Source organism: Myotis daubentonii, chromosome 10, assembly GCF_963259705.1.
Source record: "Myotis daubentonii chromosome 10, mMyoDau2.1, whole genome shotgun sequence".
NCBI lineage: Eukaryota > Metazoa > Chordata > Mammalia > Chiroptera > Vespertilionidae > Myotis > Myotis daubentonii.
The window spans coordinates 8598098-8621665 of NC_081849.1; the positions used below are offsets into that span (position 1 = coordinate 8598098).

Consider the following 23568-nt stretch of genomic DNA (forward strand, 5'->3'; position numbering starts at 1 on the left):
GCGCCCCAACCCCCAAATCGGCCCTACCCTGAGCGTGACTGGGGGTGGCATCCCAACCTCTCCATCCGCCCTGCTCTGTGCATGACAGGGGGCGGTGCCCCAACTCCCCAATCAGCCCTGCTCTGAGCCCGACCAGGGGCTGTACCTCGGGATTGGGCCTGCCCTCTGCCACCCAGGAGCGGGCCTAAGCCAGCAGGTCGTTATCTCCCGAGGGGTCCTAGACTGTGAGAGGGCACAAGTGGGGCTGAGGGACACTCCACCCCTCCCTCCAGTGCACAAATTTTTGTGCACTGGGCCTCTAGTAAAAATATATTAATAGGAAAAAAAAGACTGATTTCTCACAGGGCAATCCTATATTACAACCACCTGTCTCTGCTTGAAGTCCATGTATACATCATCACATTGAATATAGCAGACATTATTGTAAACTCCACTTTATTTTTCAGAAATATCATCACCTTCATCCAGTTCCTCAGATCAAAAATCTAGGAATCTCACTTGATTCCTCTCTTTGCCTTACTTGTCAGAAACAATCCATCTACAAGTTCTCCTGGTTGTATCCACAAATCTGACAACTTCTCTCCATTTTGAAGACCATCATAAGGCCAAGCTACCACCACCGTCCATGACTCAACAGTCCCCTAACTTGCCACTTTCATCAATTCTGTAAATTGGAATGATTTTTTAAAAATATCAATCGGAAGAGAGATTTTGCAGAACCCCCCACTCTGGCTTCCATGAAATTGGTAGTTATTCCCTATCTCTCACACACTTTATGGTGAAGCTGATGCTAATCCAAGGATTGGCAAAAGCATCCCTGAAGCACAGTTTCCCACATTTCATAACCAGAATCCTTAGATGAGAGAAGTAAATTTCCAGAAGCTGAGAGCACTGGCTTCAGGATGGCTAAGATTCAGGGAAACTGTAGGTACAAGTACAGATTATTATTTAGTTAGCATCTCAATGGAAAAATCCAGCCTGCAGTTATCCTGAGGGCATTAGTTGGTCATTAGGATGGGGAGTAGGAAAATCATGGGAGATGAAACAATAAGCCATCAAAACTCAGCTCCAATGCTGATACCTTATATTAATCTGTGTGGCAGATGGCAGATAAGGCCATGAATTATTCCCATCTCTGTACACTTGCCTCTTTGGGGTGTGGGTTTGTAGCTCCTCCCACAAGGTGCTGAGCCTGTTTCTCCACTCCTTGCACCTGGGTGGACCCTGTGACTTGCTCTGGACAATAGGGCAGTAGAAGCATGATGCAAGTAAACTCCAAAAGTGCTGATGCCTGTGGCTTACTGTCTCTTTCTGGTCTTCAGGACCCTACAACAGCTTCATAAAGAGGCCAGGACCAGCCTGATTGATGGTGAGGGGCACAAGGCACAGTTATCCCCATCAACCGAGCCTGCCCAAGAGCCTGCTAACTACCAGACATGTCCATGGGTAATCCAATTCAAAACTACCCAGTTGCTGGATCTTGAAAGTATCATACTCAGCAGAAATGTCTGATGAGAAAGTACAAGAACCATATGATTGCACTCATACTTGGGATATAAAATAGAAATCAATCAGCCATCAAACAAAACAAATAAACTCATAGCCTTGGACAGCATTGCTAAATGGTTAGAGCAACAGACCAAAAACCAAAGGGTCACAGGTTTGATTCTGTGTCAAGGTTACATACCTGGGTGGGATGTTGCACTCCCAGCCCTAGACGGGGCCCCTGCAAGAGGCAATCAATCAATGTACTCTCTCACGTTCATGTTTCTCTCTCTCTCTCTCTCTCTCTCTCTCTCTCCCTCCCTTTCTCCCTCTTTTTTCCACTACCTCCCCCTCTCTTCCCCTCTTCTCTTTTCTACTCTCTCTAAAAAATCAATTTAAGAAAATCCTTGGGTGAAAACAAAAAACTAACTAACTAACAGACACCGACAACAGTATGGTGGTTACTGGTGGGAAAGGGGGGTGGGGAAAGGTTGAAGAGAGTAAAGGGTCACATATATGGTGATGGAATAAGACAAGGTTTCGGGCTGTGAGCATACAATGCAATACACGGATGATGTATTTTACATTTATACATGTGAAGCTCATATAATATTATTAACCAACGTCACCCCAGTAAGTTTAATCTGTGAGGATGGTAGGACCATCTGCATCTGGTATTTCCACTATTACCCGTGGACAAGCATAATACTGGACAAAGAGTGGTTATCAATAAATATTTGTTAAATAAAGAAATTGATCAAAATCTCTCTGATTCTTCCTTTCTCTTTGATCATTATGTCCAACCTACATCGGTGTAAAAGATTATTCTTTCCTTATTCATCAATGTTTAGTGTCACAGAAACAAACAATTACATTTTTTGTTGTTGTTAATCTTCACCTGGGAAAATGTTTTGATTGATATTTTTTAGAGAGAGTGGAAGGGAGGGGTGGAGGGAGGAGAGAAAGAAGAGAGAGAGAGAGAGAGAGAGAGAGAGAGAGAGAGAGAGAGAGAGAGAGAGAATGAGAGATGTGAGAGAGACACATTGATTTATTGCCTCCTGCACAAGCCCTAACTGGAGCAGGGGATCTAATCTGCAACCCAGGCATGTGCCCTTGACCGGGAATCAAACCCACAACCCTTTGGTGCATGGGCTGACACTCAGCCACGTGGGTCAGAGCTATATAATTACATTTTAAATATTTTTTTCTCCTTGCTATCTAGAAACATTGGCAATGGAGAAAGTCATTTGAATAACTCATATTGGAGCAGACTTTGACTGGGGCAAGCTGAACATGCGAGTTGTTGAAAACTGGCTCATCTGATAGAAAGCCATCATATAAAAACTTGAATCACTGTTAAATAGACCAGTGATGGCGAATCTTTTTAGCTCCACGTGTCAGCATTTTGAAAAACCCTAAATTAACTCTGGTGCCGTGTCACATATAGAAATTTTTTGATATTTGCAACCATAGTAAAACAAAGATTTATATTTTTGATATTTATTTTATACATTTAATTGACATTTAACAAAGAAAAATCAACCAAAAAAATGAGTTCGCATATCACCTCTGACACGCGTGTCATAGGTTCGCCATCACTGAAATAGACAGACACTCATTTTGAAAGAAGAGTTATGTCTTTATACTTCAAGGATAGGGAGAAGAAAACAGCTTCTTATCAGTTAAGAAGAGAAATGTTTACAATTTGGCCACAGAGTTGATATTGGTGATGGGTGTTCAGAGGGATAACATGCTGAGCTGTGCTTCTTACACTTCCCAGTGCTCTTCATCCACCAGCTTCCCACAGACCTAGTTCTGTTTGCTCACGCAACTCTATCCCTGAAAGCTTCTAGTTTATTTATAAATTATATGAATGGTAAGTGAAATCATTTATTTATACAAATATCCCCTGAGCATCAATCACTGAAAGAATTACTATTTTGTAAGGCTCAGTCTTCAAAATGGATTACAGCCTAAAATCAGCAGAGACACGAAATGGAAAGAATGAGAAATCTATGCTGAACCCGATTGGCATGGCTTAGTGTCAACATATGAACCAGGAAGCCTCAGTTCAATTCCTGGTCAGGGAACATACCTGGGTTATGGGCTAGATCCTCCGTAGGTGCCTTCAGGAGGCAGCCAATCAATAATTCTCTTACCATTGATGTTTCTACCTCTTTCTCCATCTCCCTCCCGCTCTGAAATTATATATATATATACTAGTGGCCCTGTGCATGAAATTCATGCACAGGAGGAGTGGGGGAAAGGTGTACCTCAGCCTGGCCTGCACCCTCTGCAATCTTGGACCCCTCGAGGGATGTCTGACTAAACTGGCAATCAGACATCCCTCTCGCAATCTGGGACTGCTGGCTCCTAACCACTCACCTGCCTGCCTGCCTGATTTCCCCTAACCACTCTGCATGCCAGCTTGCTTGCACCCAACTGGCCCCGCAATGGCCTGATCACCCCAAACTGCCCCCCTGTGCCAGCCTGATTACCCCCAACTGCCCGACTGCTGGCCTGATCACCCCCAACTGACCTTTACTGATGGCCTGCTCGACCCAACTGGCCCCCCTTTCTGGCCTGCTCACCCTAACCACCCCCCCCACCTCCGCTGGCCTGATCACCCACAACTGCTCTCCCCTTGTGGCCCCTAAGTGCCTCTACCTCGGCCTCGCCACCATGGCTTTGTCCAGAAGGTCTCCTGGAAGGTCTTCCAGTCTAATTAGCATATTACCCTTTTATTAGTATAGCTAGAGGCTTGGTGCATGGGTGGGGGCTGACTGGTTTGCCCTGAAGGGTGTCCCAGATCATGGTGGGGGTCCCATTTGGGGGAAGGGGGGCTGGGCAGGGGGGCTGTTGTCATTTGCAGGCCAGCAATGCCCCCATTGGGGTGGGGGTCCCCACTGGGGATGGTGCTAGCATGGGTGAGGGGCTAAGGGTTGTTTTCAGTCTGGTGACACCCCAAGGCAGGGACCCTCACCCCATGGGGGTGTGGCCAGCCTGGGTAAGGGGCTGGGGGCCATTTTCAGTCTGGCCACACACCCTTCAAGGTGGAGTGTCTGCTGCGGTGCCTGGCCAGCCTGGGTGAGGGGCTGATGGCTGTTTGCAGGCTAGCCATGCCCCCCAGCAGGGACCCTCACCCCATGGGAATGTGGCCAGCCTGGGTAAGGGGCTGAGGGCCTTTTTCAGTCTTGCCATGCTCCCCAGAAGTGACCCTCACCCTGATGGTGGCATGGCCAGCTGTGTGAGGGCTGAGGGCCATTCACAGGCCCCTCCCTCAGCAGCCTGCCCTGATGACCCAAGCCTCCCAGGCCCACAGGCCCCTCATTCAGCCTCCTTCCAGGGCGGGAGGGAAGCTTGGGTTGCCCCTGGCAACCCAGGTCTCCCTGCACTCTGGCCTGCTCCGTGGATGCTGCCCAGAAGCTCCTCCTTCGGCACCAGTCCAGGCGGGCGGGAAGCTTGGCTTCCTTTGGTGCTGGGGTGACCCAAGCCTCCTGTCTGCTCTGGCTGGCTCCTTGGACTCAGCCATCCTTGTCTCACTAATTTCCATACTCACTCCTGATTGGCTGGTGGGCGTGGCTTGTGGGCATCACAGAGCAATAGTTAATTTGCATGTTTCTCTTTTATTAGTGTAGAGACAGAGATAGAGATAGAGATAGAGATGGAGATGGAGATAGAGATAGATACATTTTTAAGTCCACACTGAGAGAAAATTTGCCATGAGGTTTAAGAAATAGATACTGGGGAGAATTCCTCTCAACACCAAACCCCACATATCCCTGAATCTCTCCACAACATACACACAAACACCCATCTTCCTTTACCTGGAAAACCTGGGTCCTGCTCCCTTCTGTAAATGTGAAGTCAATGCTAAGCTGAGGATATTGAGGAAGAGAAGGAAAGATGAAGTTAGGGGAGAAGCTGCACAAACTTGCTCATGTAAGAGATGGGCCCACCTTACTATCTAAAACAAATTTCTTTTTGTTGACCTTTGCCCAGACTTGGTGCTGGTGGATTCCATCATTTGTGCACAGCTTGGCCCCTTACACACATACTTAGGCCAAGTAGAGCCAGTAAAAAACTAGTTTGTTTGATGGAAGCTTTTTGATGACTGCTTCAATTTCTTCCATAGTTATTGGCCTGTTGAGATTTTTAGATTCTTCCTGATTGAGTTTTGGAATGTTGTATTTTTCTAGGAATTTGTCCATTTCCTCCAGGTTGTCTAGTTTGTTGGAGTAGAGCTGTCCATAGTATTTTTTAACAATCATTTGGGAGAACCAAGATGGCGGCGATATAGGCAGACGTGTCCCAGGTCGTGCCCCGGAGCAAATGGAACGAGCAGCTGAAGCTAGTAACACTCACACCGAATTGGCGAAATTGCTCAGCTGGTGAGAGGGTTTATAGCCGGGAAGAGCAGAACTCCCCTGGTAAGGTAAAAAAAACCCAGGGATTTGGGCAGGAAAGTTTGCCAGACCTCTGAGCCCAGAGAGTCGGAGGGAGACCGCGTGGCAGACAGCCGCGTCCCGTGGGACAGGCACAGCCCCTGACGGGAGAAAGGAGAACCGCGGGATTCCTGGTGCTGCCAGGGAAATTGAGAGCTGGGTTCTGTGATCACGGAGGACTGAGCCTAAAGGGGGCAGCCTGAAGAGCTGACCTGACCATGCAGTCCCGGTAAGAGAAGAAGCTTACAGAAACCAAGCCTTCCCCGTTTCCGCGGCCGGCATTTGTTTGTTTGTTTTCACTGAATCCTGTTCATGGGACATTTCGGATACAGACACTCACCTGTGCTGAAGAGAGGGAGAGTGTGCTGGGGAGTGGAATCTGGGGAGAGACTGGGGAAAGAGGGGGAGCCGGGAGAGGTGGTAGTGAATTGAGTGCTGAGACACCCCAGAGCCCGGGACTGGGGCAGCCACCCGCTCCTGAGAGGGAGTCTCCTCCCCCCAGCCCCCAGGCAAGGAGCACAGCCACACCCAGATTCCACCCTCTACGAGATCAAGGATTAAGATAACCTGATCAGTCCCTGGGAGTTAACAGGGTCTGGCCTATAGGGGGATTTTCAATCCCAGCAACAACATAGCGCCGGTAACTAACTATTACACAGTCAGCTCTGGGCAGTGAACTTCCACTGGACAGAGAGGCCCTATAGCCTCAGAGGCCAACCCCAGAACACTGCCACCCAGAGGCTGACCCACAAACTGACTCTTTGCTAAACACAAAATAAGGCAGTCTGGGAAATAAATGCGGCATGCTTTAAAATAAGGACTGTGGTTTACAACACAGAGGAACAGTATATCGCAGGGAAACTCAACACTCTCCTGAATACCTGGAAGGTCTAAGGCGAGCCACACTGAAGAATAGAAGAAACGAAGGACCTTCACTACTGCAATTTTTTTTCTTTTTTCACTTTTTAACTAAGAAACCAATTTTTTTTCATTCTTTTTTTTTCTGTTCTCTTTTTTTTTTCTTTTTTTTTTCTTTCTTTTCTTTTTTTTCCATCACCTGATTTTACCCTTTTAATTACTACCTTCTTATTTTTAACCAGTATTATTACTGCTACCATTTTACCATTTTTTAAAGTGCCATTTTATTTTTTCTTTATTTTATTTTGGGATTAGTGTTCACCATTCTATTTTCATCGTTATATTATTGGTTGTTTCTAGTTTGCATTCATATCCAGGGAGCTGTTGCTGGAATTTGTTGGGATTAATGGCTGTTCTATAGGAGTATTCTCCTCATATAAAAAGTCTCTTCCCTCTTCCACTTCATTCTCTCTTTTCGCTCTTTTTTTTTTTTTCTTTTCTTTTCTCGCTTTTATTTTCCCCCTTCCTTTTTCCCAATTTCATTTTTGCACTCCCTTTTTTTGGTCCCTACTTTTCTTTTCCTTTTTCTCTTTTATCTTTTTCTCTTCCTTCTTCCTTATCCCCTAATTCTCTTAATTCAGGTGGTCACCTTTAATTGGGGTTATTAATATCGTGAATATATTTGTGGATAGTGCCTGGTACGTGGTGCCTTGTTGTGTTGTATTTTGTGCCTTTAAATCAACGCAGCAGATCCAAGCAACAGCAACCTCCTGAGCACCTCATCCTCTGCTTAGGAACAGCAGCTGTACGTGAAACCTCGCCCCACCAGCCGGAAGAGCCACCACAGCTGTGAACAGCACCCACCAGAGGAGCTGCTGCCAACTGAAGAGCAGCTGCTACCACAACCGCCCGAAGAGCAACCACAGACCAAGGAGTCACTGCCACCAAGGGAGCAACCACTGAACAACTCAACGTCTAGATATGTCAGTGAGATCAAACATGGGTAGACAAAGAAACCCCCAAAGGAAAGAGAAGGAGGACTCTCCAGAAAAGCAGCTAAGTAATACAGAGGCATGCAACATGACAGATAAAGAATTCAGAATAAGGATCCTAGAGTGCATAAACCGGATGGAGGAAAAAATCGACAACCTCTGCAAGAAGCAAGAAGAAACAGATGAAAAAATCGATAACATATGGAAGAAGCTAGAAGAAACAGATGAAAAAATCGATAACATATGGAAGAAGCTAGAAGAAACAGATGAAAAAATCAACAACCTAAGTAAGACCCAAGAAGAAATGAAGAGTGATATAGCTGCAATGAAAAACTCCATTGAAAGTATCAACAGTAGACTAGGAGAAGCGGAGGACCGAATAAGTGAATTAGAAGACAAGGAAGCAAAACACACCCAAAATGTACTGCAATTGGAGAAAAAAATTAAAAGACAGGAGGAGAGCCTAAGGGAGCTTTGGGACAACATGAAACGAAACAACATACGAATAATAGGAGTACCAGAACAACAGAAAGATGAACAAGGATTTGAAAACCTACTCGAAGAAATAATATCAGAAAACTTTCCTGAGGTGGGGAAGAAAAAAGTCACACAAGCCCAGAGAGTCCCAAACAAGGTGAACCCGAAAAGACCCACACCAAGACACATCATAATCACCATGGCAAATGTTCAGGACAAAGAGAGAATCTTACAGGCTGCAAGAGAGAGACGGAAAGTTACATACAAGGGATCTCCCATTAGATTGTCAAATGACTTCTCAACAGAAACACATCAGGCCAGAAAAGAATGGACTGAAATTTACAAAGTGATGCAAAGCAAAGGACTGAATCCAAGAATACTCTATCCAGCAAGGCTATCATTCAAACTTGAAGGGGAAATAAGAAGCTTCACAGACAAAAAAAGACTAAGGGAGTTTGTCACCACCAAGCCAGCAATGCAAGGAATGCTAAAGGGACTGGTATAAAAAGAAGAAATAAAAAGCTCAGAAAGAAAACAGCCACACACACATACAAAAAGAAATGGCTACAAACAAGTACCTTTCAATAATAACTTTAAATGTAAACGGACTAAATGCTCCAACCAAAAGACATCGAGTGGCTGAATGGATAAAAAAACATGACCCATACATCTGCTGTCTACAAGAAACCCACCTCATTAGAAGGGACTCACACAGACTGAAAGTGAAAGGATGGAAAAATATCTTTCAGGCAAATGGAAAGGAAAAGAAAGCTGGGGTAGCAATACTTATATCGGACAAAATAGACCTCAAAGTGAAGGCCTTAACAAGAGATAAGGAAGGCCACTTCATAATACTAAAGGGATCAATACAACAAGAAGATATAACCCTGGTAAACATATATGCACCCAATGTAGGAGCACCCAAATTCATAAAAAAACTCCTGGAAAATATCAAAGGAGAGATCGACAACAATACAATCATAGTAGGGGACTTTAATACACCATTGACAGCACTGGATAAGTCCTACAGACAAACAATCAGCAAAGATACAGCAATCCTAAATGACTCACTAGATCAGATGGACTTAATAGACATCTTCAGAACACTTCACCCCAAAGCCAGAGAATATACGTTCTTCTCAGGTGCTCATGGGACATATTCAAAAATAGACCACATATTGGGTCACAAGCAAAGTATCCCCAAATTCAAGAAGATTGAAATCATAAAAAGCATCTTCGCAGACCACGACGGCATAATATTAGAAATAAACTACAATAAAAACAACCCAAAATACTCAAACACCTGGAAGCTGAATAGCATGCTATTAAATATTGATTGGGTTACCAATGAGATCAAAGAAGAAATTAAAAACATCCTGGAAACTAATGACAATGAAAACACAACAATCCAAAACCTATGGGACACATTGAAAGCAGTCCTGAGAGGGAAGTTTATAGCTCTACAGGCCTATCTCAAAAAACAAGAAAAAATGGTAGTAAATCATCTAACTCTACAACTCAAAGAATTAGAAAGAGAGCAACAAGAAAACCCCAGAGTGAGCAGAAGGAAGGAGATAATAAAGATTAGAGCAGAAGTAAATGACATAGAGACCAAAAAAACAATACAGAAAATCAATGAAACCAAGAGCTGGTTCTTTGAAAGGATAAACAAGATTGATAAACCTCTAGCCAGACTCACCAAGAAGCAGAGAGAGAGGACCCAAATAAATAAAATCAGAAACGATAGAGGCGAAATAACAACAGACCCCACAGAAATACAAATGATTGTTAAAAAATACTATGGACAGCTTTACTCCAACAAACTAGACAACCTGGAGGAAATGGACAAATTCCTAGAAAAATACAGCATTCCAAAACTCAATCAGGAAGAATCTCAAAATCTCAACAGGCCAATAACTATGGAAGAAATTGAAGCAGTCATCAAAAAGCTTCCATCAAACAAAAGCCCAGGACCAGACGGCTTCACAGGGGAGTTTTACCAAACATTCAAGGAAGAACTAAAACCTATCCTCCTCAGACTACTACAAAAAATTCAAGAGGAAGGAACACTTCCAAGCTCATTCTATGAAGCCAGCATCACCCTAATACCAAAACCAGGTAAAGACAACACAATGAAAGAGAATTACAGGCCAATATCCCTCATGAACATAGATGCCAAAATCCTCAACAAAATCTTAGCAAATCGGATCCAGCAGTACATCAGAAAGATCATACACCATGACCAAGTAGGATTTATCCCAGGGATGCAAGGATGGTACAATATCCGCAAATCAATAAACGTGATACATCACATAAACAAATTGAAAGAAAAAAACCACATGGTCATATCAATTGATGCAGAAAAAGCATTTGACAAAATTCAACACCCATTTTTGATAAAAACTCTCAGCAAGGTGGGAGTAGAAGGATCATACCTCAACATAATAAAAGCCATATATGACAGGCCCACAGCCAACATCATACTCAACGGACAAAAACTAACACCATTTCCCCTAAGAACAGGAACAAGACAGGGATGCCCCCTCTCACCACTCCTGTTCAACATAGTACTGGAAGTGTTAGCCATTGCAATTCGGCAAGAAGAAGAAATAAAAGGCATCCAAATTGGAAAAGAGGAAGTAAAACTGTCCTTATTTGCAGACGACATGATATTATACATACAAAACCCTAGAGATTCCATCAAAAAGCTACTAGACTTAATACATGAATTTGGCAATGTAGCAGGATACAAAATTAACCCCAAGAAATCTGAGGCATTTCTATACACCAATAGTGAACTTTCAGAAAGAGAGATTATAAAAACAATCCCGTTTACCATTGCACCGAAAAAACTAAGCTACCTAGGAATAAACTTAACTAAAGAGGTAAAAGACCTCTACTCAGAAAACTACAGGACGTTGAAAAAAGACATAGAGGAAGACATAAACAGATGGAAGAACATACCATGTTCTTGGATTGGTAGAATCAACATCATCAAAATGTCCATACTACCCAAAGCAATCTATAAATTCAACGCACTTCCCATTAAAGTACCAACAGCATACTTCAGAGATCTAGAACGAACTTTCCAAAAATTCATCTGGAATAAAAAAAGACCCCGAATAGCTGCAGCAATCCTGAAAAAGAACAAAGTAGGTGGGATCTCAATACCAGATATCAAGTTGTACTACAAAGCCACTGTTCTCAAAACTGCCTGGTACTGGCACAAGAATAGGCATATAGATCAATGGAATAGAATAGAGAGCCCAGAAATCGGCCCGAACCAATATGCTCAATTAATATTTGACAAAGGAGGCAAGAACATACAATGGAGCCAAGATAGTCTCTTCAATAAATGGTGTTGGGAAAATTGGACAGATATATGCAAGAAAATGAAACTAGACCACCAACTTACACCATACACAAAAATAAACTCAAAATGGATAAAGGACTTAAATGTACGACAGGATACCATAAAAATTCTAGAAGAATCCAAAGGCAAGAAAATCTCAGACATATGCCGAAGCAATTTCTTCACTGATACAGCTCCTAGGGCACTTGAAACTAAAGAAAAAATGAACAAATGGGACTACATCAAAATAAAAAGCTTCTGCACAGCAAAAGAAACCATCAACAAAACAACGAGAAAACCCACTGTGTGGGAAAACATATTTGCCAATGACATATCTGATAAGGGCCTAATCTCCAAAATTTATAGGGAACTCATACAACTTAACAAAAGAAAGATAAACAATCCAATCAAAAAATGGGCAAAGGACCTAAATAGACACCTCTCAAAAGAGGACATTCAGAAAGCCAAGAGACATATGAAAACATGCTCAAAGTCACTAATCATCCGAGAGATGCAAATCAAAACAGCAATGAGGTACCATCTCACACCTGTCAGACTGGCTATCATCAACAAATCAACAAACGACAAGTGCTGGAGAGGATGTGGAGAAAAAGGAACACTTGTGCACTGCTGGTGGGAATGCAGACTGGTCCAGCCACTATGGAAGACAGTATGGAGTTTCCTTAAAAAACTGAAAATGGAACTCCCATTTGACCCTGTGATCCCACTTCTAGGAATATATCCCAAGAAACCAGAAACACCAATCAGAAAGGATATATGCACCCCTATGTTCATAGCAGCACAATTCACCATAGCTAAGATCTGGAAACAGCCTAAGTGCCCATCAGTAGATGAATGGATTAGAAAACTGTGGTACATCTACACGATGGAATACTATGCTGCTGTAAAAAGGAAGGAACTCTTATCATTTGCAACGTCATGGATGGAACTGGAGAGCATTATGCTAAGTGAAATAAGCCAGTCAATAAAGGAAAAATACCACATGATCTCACTCATTCGTGGACAATAGAGACCATTATAAACTTTTGAACAATAATAGATACAGAGGCAGAGCTGCCTCAAACAGATTGTCGAGCTGCAGCGGGAAGGCCGGGGAGGGTTGGGGGGCAGGAGGTAGGGGGGTAAGAGATCAACTAAAGGACTTGTATGCATGCATATAAGCATAACCAATGGACATAAGACACTGGGTGATAGGGGAGGCTAGGGGACTGTCTAGGGCGGGGGGATAAAATGGATACATATGTAATACCCTTTGTAATACTTTAAGCAATAATAATAAAAAAAAAAATATGGATTAAAAAAAAAAAAAAAACAATCATTTGTATTTCTGTGGGGTCTGTTGTTATTTCACCTCTATCGTTTCTGATTTTGTTTATTTGGGTCCTCTCTCTTTGCTTCTTGGTGAGTCTGGCTAGAGGTTTGTCAAGCTTGTTTATCCTTTCAAAGAACCAGCTCTTGGTTTCATTGATTTTCTGTATTTTTTTTTTTTGGTCTCTATGTCATTTATTTCTGCTCTAATCTTTATTATCTCCTTCCTTCTGCTCACTCTGGGGTTTTCTTGTTGCTCTCTTTCTAATTCTTTGAGTTGTAGAGTTAGATGATTTACTACCATTTTTGAGATAGGCCTATAGAGCTATAAACTTCCCTCTCAGGACTGCTTTCATTGTGTCCCATAGGTTTTGGATTGTTGTGTTTTCATTGTCATTAGTTTCCAGGATGTTTTTAATTTCTTCTTTGATCTCATTGTTAACCCAATCAATATTTAATAGCATGCTATTCAGCTTCCAGGTGTTTGAGTATTTTGGGTTGTTTTTATTGTAGTTTATTTCTAATATTATGCCATCATGGTCTGTGAAGATGCTTTTTATGATTTCAATCTTCTTGAATTTGGGGATACTTTGCTTTTGACCCAATATATGGTCTATTTTTGAATATGTCTTATGAGCACATGAGTAGAATGGCTTTGGGGTGAAGTGTTCTGAAGATGTCTATTAAGTCCATCTGATCTAGTGAGTCATTTAGGATTGCTGTATCTTTGCTGATTGTTTGTCTAGAGGACTTATCCAGTGCTGTCAGTGGTGTATTAAAGTCCCCTACTATGATTGTATTGTTGTCGATCTCTCCTTTGATATCTTCCAGGAGTTTTTTTATGAATTTGGGTGCTCCTACATTGGGTGCATATATGTTTACCAGGGTTATATCTTCTTGTTGTATTGATCCCTTTAGTATTATGAAGTGGCCTTCCTTATCTCTTGTTATGGCCTTCACTTTGAGGTCTATTTTGTCCGATATAAGTATTGCTACCCCAGCTTTCTTTTCCTTTCCATTTGCCTGAAAGATATTTTTCCATCCTTTCACTTTCAGTCTGTATGAGTCCCTTCTAATGAGGTGGGTTTCTTGTAGACAGCAAATGTATGGGTCATGTTTTTTATCCATTCAGCCACTCGATATCTTTTGGTTGGAGCATTTAGTCCGTTTACGTTTAAAGTTATTATGGAAAGGTACTTGTTTGTAGCCGTTTCTTTTTTTGGGTGGCTGTTTTCTTTCTGAGCTTTTTATTTCTTATTTTTATACCAGTCCCTTTAGCATTCCTTGCATTGCTGGCTTCGTGGTGATAAACTCCCTTAGCCTTTTTTTGTCTGTGAAGCTTCTTATTTCCCCTTCAAGTTTGAATTATAGCCTTGCTGGATAGAGTATTCTTGGATTCAGTCCTTTGCTTTGCATCACTTTGTAAATTTCCGTCCATTCTTTTCTGGCCTGATGTGTTTCTGTTGAGAAATCATTTGATAATCTAATGGGAGATCCCTTGTATGTAACTTTCCGTCTCTCTCTTGCAGCCTGTAAGATTCTCTCTTTGTCCTGAACATTTGCCATGGTAATTATGATGTGTCTTGGTGTGGGTCTTTTCGGGTTCACCTTGTTTGGGACTCTCTGGGCTTGTGTGACTTTTTTCTTCCCCACCTCAGGGAAGTTTTCTGATATTATTTCTTCGAATAGGTTTTCTAATCCTTGTTCATCTTTCTGTTGTTCTGGCACCCCTATTATTTGTATGTTGTTTCGTTTCATGTTGTCCCAAAGCTCCCTGAGGCTCTCCTCCTGTCTTTTAATTTTTTTCTCCAATTGCAGTACATTTTGGGTGTGTTTTGCTTCCTTGTCATCTAATTCACCAATTCGGTCCTCCGCTTCTCCTAGTCTACCGTTGATACTTTCAATGGTGTTTTTTATTGCAGCTATATCACTCTTCATTTCTTCTTGGGTCTTACTTAAGTTGTTGATTTTTTCATCTGTTTCTTCTAGCTTCTTCCCTATGTTATTGATTTTTTCATCTGTTTCTTCTTGCTTCTTGCATAGGTAGTTGACTTTTTCATCTGTTTCTTCTTGCTTCTTGTAGAAGTTGTTGATTTTTTCCTCCATTCAGTTTATGCACTCTAGGACCCTTATTCTGAATTCTTTTTCTGTCATGTTGCATGCCTCTGTATTACTTAGCTGCTTTTCTGGAGAGTCCTCCTTCTCTTTCCTTTGGGGGTTTCTTTGTCTACCCATGTTTGATCTCACTGACATATCTAGACGTTGAGTCTTTCAGTGGCTGCTCCCTGGGTGGCAGTGACTCCTTGGTCTGTGGCTGTTCTTCGGGCGGTTGCAGTAGCAGCTGCTCCTCAGTTGGCAGCAGCTCCTCTGGTGGGTGCTGTTCACAGCTGTGGTGGCTCTTCTGGCTGGTGGGGAGAGGCTTCACGTACAGCTGCTGTTCCTCAGCAGAGGTGTGGTGCTCAGGAGGCTGCTGTTGCTTGGATCTGCTGCATTGATTTAAAGGCACAAAATACAACACAACAAGGCACCATGTACCAGGCACTAAACACAAATATATTCACGATATTAATAACCCCAAATAAAGGTGACCACCCCAATTAAGAGAATTAGGGGATAAGGAAGAAGGAAGAGAAAATATAAAAGAGAAAAAAGAAAAGAAAAGTAGGGACCCAAAAAAGGAGTGCAAAAATGAAATTGGGAAAAAGGAGGGGAGAAATAAAAGCGAGAAAAGAAAAGAAATTAAAAAAGAGCGAAAAGAGAGAGTGAAGTGGAAGAGGGGAAGAGACTTTTTATATGAGGAGAATACTCCTATAGAACAGCCACTAATCCCAACAAATTCCAGCAACAGCTCCCTGGAGATGGATGCAAACTAGAAACAACTAATAATATAACAATGAAAATAGAATGGAGGACACTAATCCCAAAATAAAATAAAAATAAATAAAATGGCACTTTAAAAAATGGTAAAATGGTAGCAGTAATAATACTGGTTAAAAATAAGAAGATATTAATTAAAAGGGTAAAATCAGGTGATGGAAAAAGAAGAAAAAAAAGAAAAAAATTGGTTTTTAGTTAAAAGGTGAAAAAAGAAAAAAAAAATTGCAGTTCTTCTATTCTTCAGTCTGGCTCGCCTTTAGTCCTGCCAGGTATTCAGGAGAGTGTTGAGTTTCCCTGCGATACACTGTTCCTCTGTGTTGTAAACCACAGTCCTTATTTTAAAGCAGGTCGTATTTGTTTCCCAGACTGCTTATTTTGTGTTTAGCAAAGAGTCAGTTTGTGGCTCAGCCTCTGGGTGGCAGTGTTCTGGGGTTGGCCTCTGAGGCTATACGGCCTCTCTATAGCATTTAAAACTGATTTGGAGGGGTCAACTATCCAGAGCTGGTTCCTTAATAGTTACCCACTCTGTGTTGTTGCTGGGATTGAAAATCCCCCTATAGGCCAGACCCTGTTAACTCCCAGGGACTGATCAGATTATTTTAATCCTTGATCTCGTTCAGGGTGGAATCTGGGTGTGGCTGTGCTCCTTGCCTGGGGGCTGGGGGGAGGAGTCTCACTCTCAGGAGAGAATGGCTGCCCCAGTCCTGGGCTCAGGGGTGTCTCAGTGCTCAATTCGCTGCCACCTCTCCCGGCCCTCCTTCTCTCCTCAGTCTCTCCCCAGATTCCACTCCTCCGCACCCTCTCCCTCTCTTCAGCACAGGTGAGTGTCTGTATCCGAAAGATCTTATGAACAGGATTCAGTGAAAACAAACAAACAAACAAACGCCGGCCGCGGAAATGGGGAAGGCTTGGTTTCTGTAAGCTCTTCTCTTACCGGCACTGCATGGTCTGGTCAGCTCTTCAGGCTGCCCCCTTTAGGCTCAGTCCTCCGTGATCACAGAACCCAGCTCTCAAATCCTCCAGTGGCGCCAGGAATCCCGCGCATCTCCTTTCCCCAGACAGGGGCTGTGCCTGTCCCAAGGGATGCGGCTGTCTTCCACGTGGTCTCCCTCCGACCCTCTGGGCTCAGAGGTCTGGCAAACTTTCCTGCCCAAATCCCTGGGTTTTTTTTACCTTTCCAGGGGAGTTCTGCCCTTCCCGGCTGCAAACGGTCTCACCAGCTGAGCAATTTCGCCAATTCGGGGTGAGTGTTATTAGTTTCAGCTGCTCACTCCATTTGCTCCGGGACATGACCTGGGTCGCATCTGCCTATATTGCCGCCATCTTCAGAATCCAGTAAAAAACTAGTTTGTTTCATAGTTCCAAACAGGTTGCCCAGTATTGGTCACAGTCAGGTAATGATATTGGCCTATACCAAAGTGCCCCCCCACCTTCAATAAGTCTCAGAGTTAACACACCTGGTTGTGAGATTTACAACATAGCAGAGTATGACCCAATGAGCCCACAAGCAAAACACCCAGAGGGAGATCTTGGTAGGCACCAGACCCTGATGGGGGAATTCTGCTTTATTGTGTCAGACCCCTCATAGCAGCTTGTACACTGTGGTTGATGTTTATTCTCATAGCCAGCCAGCATGAGGGTGAACTCCACCCACGGATGGGACAACATCAATTAAGATTCAACTACAATAGGATGGCTCACATATTACACACATGGAATATTCCTGGGACACCTAGCTCAAGATTAGGGAGATTGTGCCACTGAACCACAAAGCTATGCTGACCTAATATGTCAGGCCAGTATACCAAGACAGGAGACATCGCAGATCTGCCAAATACACAGGCACAAATATAAAGAGGCAACCACACTGTGGAGGCAAAGAAGCAAGCTCCAAATAAAAGAACAGGAGAAATCACAAGAAAAAGGTGTAAATGAAATGGAGGCAAGCCATCTAACTGATAGGAAGTTCAAAAAAAGGTTATAAGGATAATCAAGGAACTTAGTGAGAACTTCAACAGAGAGATAGCAAGCATAAAAAAGGACATACTGGTAGAAACCATAAACAAGAACCAGTGAGAAATGAAGAATACAACATCTATGATGAAGAATACACCAGGATGAATCAACAGGAGATTTGGTGAAGCAAATAATCAAATCAGCAATTTAGAGACATGGTAGTGGAAATCATCAAATCAAAGCAGCAAAAAGAAAAAATAATTTTTAAACATGAGAATAATTTTAGGTATTTCTGGAACAGTATGAAGCATAAAAACATTTCCATCATAGGGACACCAGAAGGAGAAAAGAGAGAGCAAGAGGTTGATAACCTATTTTTAAAAATAATGACTGAAAACTCTAATTTGGTGAAGAAAAAAGACACACAAGTCCAGGAAGTGCAGAGAGTCCCTAACAAGATGAACCCCAAATGGCCCACACCAATGTACACCATCATTTAAATGGCAAAGCCTAGAAACGAAGAGTGAATCTTAAAAATAGCAACAGAAAGACCTATAAGGGAGCTCCCATAACACTACCAGTTAATTTCTCAATAGAAACTTACAAGGCCCGAAGAGATTGGTATGAATTATGCAACTCCATGAAAAGTATGGCCCTACAAGCATGAGTACTCTACCTAGAAAGGTTATCATTTAAAATTGAAATAGAGATAAAAGGTTTCCCAGGCAAGAAAAAGCTCAAGGAGTTCATCACCACTAAGCTAGTATTACAAGAAAAATTTAAGGAACTTCTCTAAGCAGCAACAATTAAAAAAAGGAACATAGGTGTAAATTTTAAAAATGTCAATAAATACATCATTATCAATAATCAATTTAAATGTATGAAATTGATAAATGGATGAAAGGCTCCAATCAAAGGGTAGCTGAATAGGTGACAAAACAAGACTGATATATTTGCTGTTTACAAGACACTCCCCACAGAATGAAAGACAGACAGAGACTGAAAGTAAAGGGATGAAAAATATATTTCATGAAATGAAAATGAAAAAAGAAAAAAGCTAAGATAGCACACTTATATCAGGCAAAATACACTTTTTAACTCTGTGCACCGCCTTGGATGCCCAGTGACTCCCAGTCTCCTTCAGATTTCACTTTTTCTCTCCAATGTGCACTTGAACTTTGCACAGGTAGCACCTGTACTCTTATCCTAGGGTGTTGTCCCTCCCCCTCGCCCCCCGAGCACCTGTGCATCGAGGAAGAGTTCATATGTGGAGAAGTTACCCTGGTTATCCCTCTCCAATTTCTCAACCACAGCCATCAGTTTCTGCAGCTGCTCCCTCTGCTCCTCCCCAGTGGCCTGGTTGTTGAGGCCACAGTACCTCTTCCCACACTCCTGAACCAGGATCTGCAGGCTGTGGTTGTCTGTGTTGACTACATACTCATCCAAGAACATGTCCCCTATGTCCTTCTTGTGGGTGAAGAGGACCCCCACGTGTCTCATGGCTCCTGCCCCAAAGACCTCCTTCACCCGACTCACTGCCAATGTGTCCAGGGCAGTGAAGCGTTCCAGCTGTGTCACCAGCAGAAGCACATGGGGCCCTGGGGCTGAGAGTAGGTAGCAGTCCCGATAAACTTGTACATCTCTGGTCCTGGGTCTTGGGTCAATGGTGGAGGGCATGTCAACTACTAGGATGTTCCTTCCATAACACATGCCTGTGGCCAACTGGCACGTCCTGGCCATGGCCTGGGCCCCCAGCCTGGACTCCAACATAGGTTGACAGAGTATGCTGTTCCCAGTGGCACTTTTTCCACAACCAGATTGGCCCACCAGGATGAGCCTCAGTGAGGAAGATGATGCAAACTGGTTATCTTCTACACTGCCTGAATAAGAAAACTGTGTGTCTTATTAAGCTAGTGTTGCTTTCGATTTTTCAGTCATGGACTCTCTCTCATTGTATCTCATTAAAGCTGTGAATCTCCCTCCCAGGAAACTGTCATATCTAAATACATACAAAAGTTTCTAACAACTTTAGGAGGTTCTCAGGTCATAGGAAGTCTACATAGGAAGTCCACTTTAGACCCATAGCCAACAGTAAGAACTGCTACATTGAGAAGGTTGCTCCAAGTCCTTCATCAAGTACAGGGAAGACAGTTTTTCAGAAAGAAAAGTGGTCCCTGTGTTTCTCCAGGGATGGTGCCTAGCCCAGTTTCATGTTCAATAAATCGGATTAGAATGATGCAAAGGATGAGAAGTCACACATGGGAAAATATTACCACCTCTTTTCACTCACAAATAACCAGGAACACTTGTGTAGAAGTGCTCAACATATTTATTCACCTAAACCTTGGGAGAAGAAGTGTCAGCTGTGACCTTCCACCAAGGACCAGCTGAGGTCATTGGGTCTCTGTTCTTTGGGTGGGGAATTCTCTGCTTGAAATTGAGAAAACAGAAAGGTCATACTTACTGTCAAAGGCAAAGCCTGAGAGAGGACTCAGGATGGGTGGCTGAAGAGGATGGAATTTAAGACCATTAGTAGTACATGTAATGGAAAGTTCACCTACTTGGCTGATTGAATTACAGGAAGTTAACAAAAGTGGTGTTGGAGAGGGCAACACTGAGCCAGGAGCTAGAACTTTCAAGGGACCAAGAAGTGTGGGAATCCAGGGAGTTCTAGAGTTCTTATGAGCTCAAAAGGATTCCAAGTTCATTGCAGTGTCCTAAAATCTATTATTTTATTTCTTCTACTCCAGTGATGGTGAATCTTTTGAGCTCTGCATGTCAGCATTTTGAAAAACCATAACTTAACTCTGGTGCCATGTCATGTATAGAAATTTTTTGATATTTGCAACCATAGTAAAACAAAGACTTAATTTTTTATATGTATTTTATATATTTAAATGCCATTTAACAAAGAAAAACCAACCAAAACAATGAATTCGTGTGTCACCTCTGACACGCATGTCATAGGTTCGCCATCACTATTCTACTCTGTGTTGGTTCTTCCTTTTCTGCAGTGTTCTGGGATGTTTTGTAGCCTGCATGATTAGTAAATCTTTCTGGGAGATATTTCCATTTTCTGCTCAAATTGGACAAGGAAAGCGAAAATTTATTCACAATTCAGTGCAAAACCCTGCAACTTCTGACCTGAAGTTTCATTTCCACATTTCCCACACATCATGTGCACGGAGAGCATTGTACTGAAGGGGTCGGGTGGAGGTGGGGGTGAAGGTGGTGGGGAAGGTAAAGAAGAAATGAGCACTGACTTTTTCTTCTTCAGTTTAAAATCACTGGGGATTTTTCACTGTGTTTGAGGTGAGGAAACGGTGCCTCTTGCAGGCTTTCTTACTTTCAGCCTTAGTTCTATATCTGCTCCTTGGAAGTACTTCCATCCTCTTTCAGGATAAAAACAGGAAAAGAATAAAAAGTAAGCTTCCAAATGGAGCTGGTAAGGCCTGATATCACCTCCAGTTCAGACCCTAAGAATAATTCTCCATCGAGGAAACATTTCCATTGCTAGTTTCCTAACTCAAATTATGCCCTGAAAAGTCTATACATAACGTTAAGTGAACCTGGTGATGCTAACACAATGCACTGTGAAAACAATACTTGGTTCTTTTTTTTTCTTCTGTCTCAACTTAAAGGAAAACAGGAAGTATTTTAAAACTAATCCATTGCTTATGTCCGTCCAACTAGAAAAGGCATGAAGTGAAAAAAGCATTCTTTATGGGATAAGGAGGGGAACAGTATCTTACTTTATGTTTTGGATTCATAGCAGGCCAACTTTCTGGATACAGTACTCCCTCTCATGTCAGCCCTTGAAGGACTCATGTCCCAGATCCAACCTTCTCCTGGGAAGGCGCACTGTACTTTTCCTCTTGGCCCCTGGATACCCATGTGACACAAAGCGTGTTGGGCACTAGAAATTCTCATTACTTCAAACAAGCCAATGTCATTTACAGCAAGGTAATTTTTTTCCCTGTTCTAAGAAGTTTGTTGTTAGCCTCCTGTGCAGTTGGTGGAGAGAAGGGGGTGCCATATCCAAAGAGAAAGAATCAACACTGAGCACAAATTTAAGAACAACTCACTTCCTGCCTCAGTGTTAAATCAAATGTTTTTTGTTTTTTGGTTTTTGTTTTCTGGCTGGCTCTGAGGTCCTTGTCTCCCAGTGATCACCATTTTGTGTCTCAGTAGATTTAAACAGAAATTGGCACAACCATTGACATGAATTGGCATAAATGTCTCATTCAAATGAGGCATAATATTGTGTCACTCATTTTTGTGTTAGAAAAGACAAGATGTTACATACCTAAGATGAGGTTATATTTACTTACTCAGTTTTAAGTACTGAGCAGTTTTGAAACAAGTTTTTATGTGAACTTATTTTTTAAAAAAACACAATTTGCAATGAACAAATGTAATTACTTTGGCATTTTTACTGCAGATATTCTATTTGATTAAAAAGTTAACACATTACACATGAATTTTATTTATGTTTTTCTTCCCCCCTCTGCCCTTCGGAGGCAACCAATATTCTGAGCTTTTTAATGTATAATCTCATGTGTGTATTTACACTTCTACATACACATGCATGTATAGGTAATGTCTAATACTGATTTTTTATTTTAAGCTTTTACATAAATGACATTATTTGTATAAAATTGTATCCAATTATTTATTAACAAACTTTTAGGCTGTTCCAAAATACATGCTTCCTGCAAAATAATCCCCACATACTGCATATCTCTGTGCAACAATTGATGGATGGCTTTCATCTGACTAGATATCGTCAATATGACTCGAGACCACAATGCCAATTTTCATTGACACAAGCCATGTGTGAGAAGTCCCCAAATCTGCACTTGCACTTGGTGATATTCCACTGTTAATTTTTTTATCACCCTTAAAGATATACATAATGATGTCTTTGTCCATTTACAAATCCATTTTACTGATTACCATTGAATTTACAAACGGTTTTTATAGTTTGTTAGCTATGCAGGTTGCTTTTATTATATAGAAATGTTTGCACACTTTTCTATTAATATAGGAGGATTATATTTGGCCCTCCATAGGTAAACCTAAGGTGGGTTCTGGTAGCTGGAATCTGTCAGCTAACTACTACTAAATTTTCTTTTCTTCTCTTGCTTTTTTATGCTGTACATTAGATTCCTAGAAGGATACAAACTACTGAAGGTGACACACCAAAAATAATATGTAAAATAGGTTAAATTAAAATAAAAACCTACAACCAAAGAAAAGCCCAGTACCAGATGGCTTCACTAGTGAATTCATTAAACATTTAAAGAATTACCACTAATACATTGCAGACACTTTCAAAAACCAGGAGAGGAGGAAGTACTTCATCATTCATTCCACAAGGTCAGTATTCTTCAAAGCTATTACAAGAAAAAATACTACAGACCAATATCCTTTATGAATATTGACATAAAAATCCTCACCAAAATAATAACAAGTTGAATGATGCAACTTACAAATACAAGTACATATGTGAGAAGCATGTACCATATATAAGTATAGATATCTGGGATTTATAATATAGTTTACTTATTGAATTACATTCTGATATCTGATATGTTCAAGGAGCTCAACATATGATTTGTCCATTGTATGTGAGTTGAGTGTCCCCCACTCCTTGATGACTTGGTGAAATTGGTCCAAACTATCATTACACACCATGGAAGACTTCAAAGTCGACCCCTCTGTTTCTAAGAGTTCCCCTACTTTTTCCTCTGCCTTTCTTGTTTCCTCATTCCTGAGACATTGTGCCCTGTTTCTA

General features: G+C 41.9%; 2 protein-coding genes across 2 annotated transcripts in view; one reads left to right on the top strand and one right to left on the bottom strand.

Annotated features, from left to right (window-relative positions):
- Nucleotides 1-23568, top strand: part of LOC132242654 (GTPase IMAP family member 7-like) — a 178865-nt gene that overhangs the window by 43309 nt on the left and 111988 nt on the right. The gene's annotated exons all lie outside the window — the stretch shown is intronic.
- LOC132211312 (GTPase IMAP family member 5-like) lies at nt 18978-20996 on the bottom strand. The gene is made up of 2 exons (XM_059656047.1): nt 20886-20996; nt 18978-19651 (listed from the first exon to the last, which is right to left on the bottom strand). Exons 1-2 carry the CDS (start codon nt 20962-20964, stop codon nt 18978-18980), a joined length of 753 nt encoding a protein of 250 aa, XP_059512030.1. The 5' UTR covers nt 20965-20996.

Coding starts and splice junctions, on each gene's coding strand:
- LOC132211312 (XM_059656047.1), bottom strand. CDS start 20,964: ATGCTCTCCGTGCACATGATGTGTGGGAAATGTGGAAATGAAACTTCA. Junction 19,652..20,885: donor GCAGGGTTTTGCACTGAATT/GTGAATAAATTT, acceptor TTTCTTATTCAG/GCAGTGTAGAAGATAACCAG.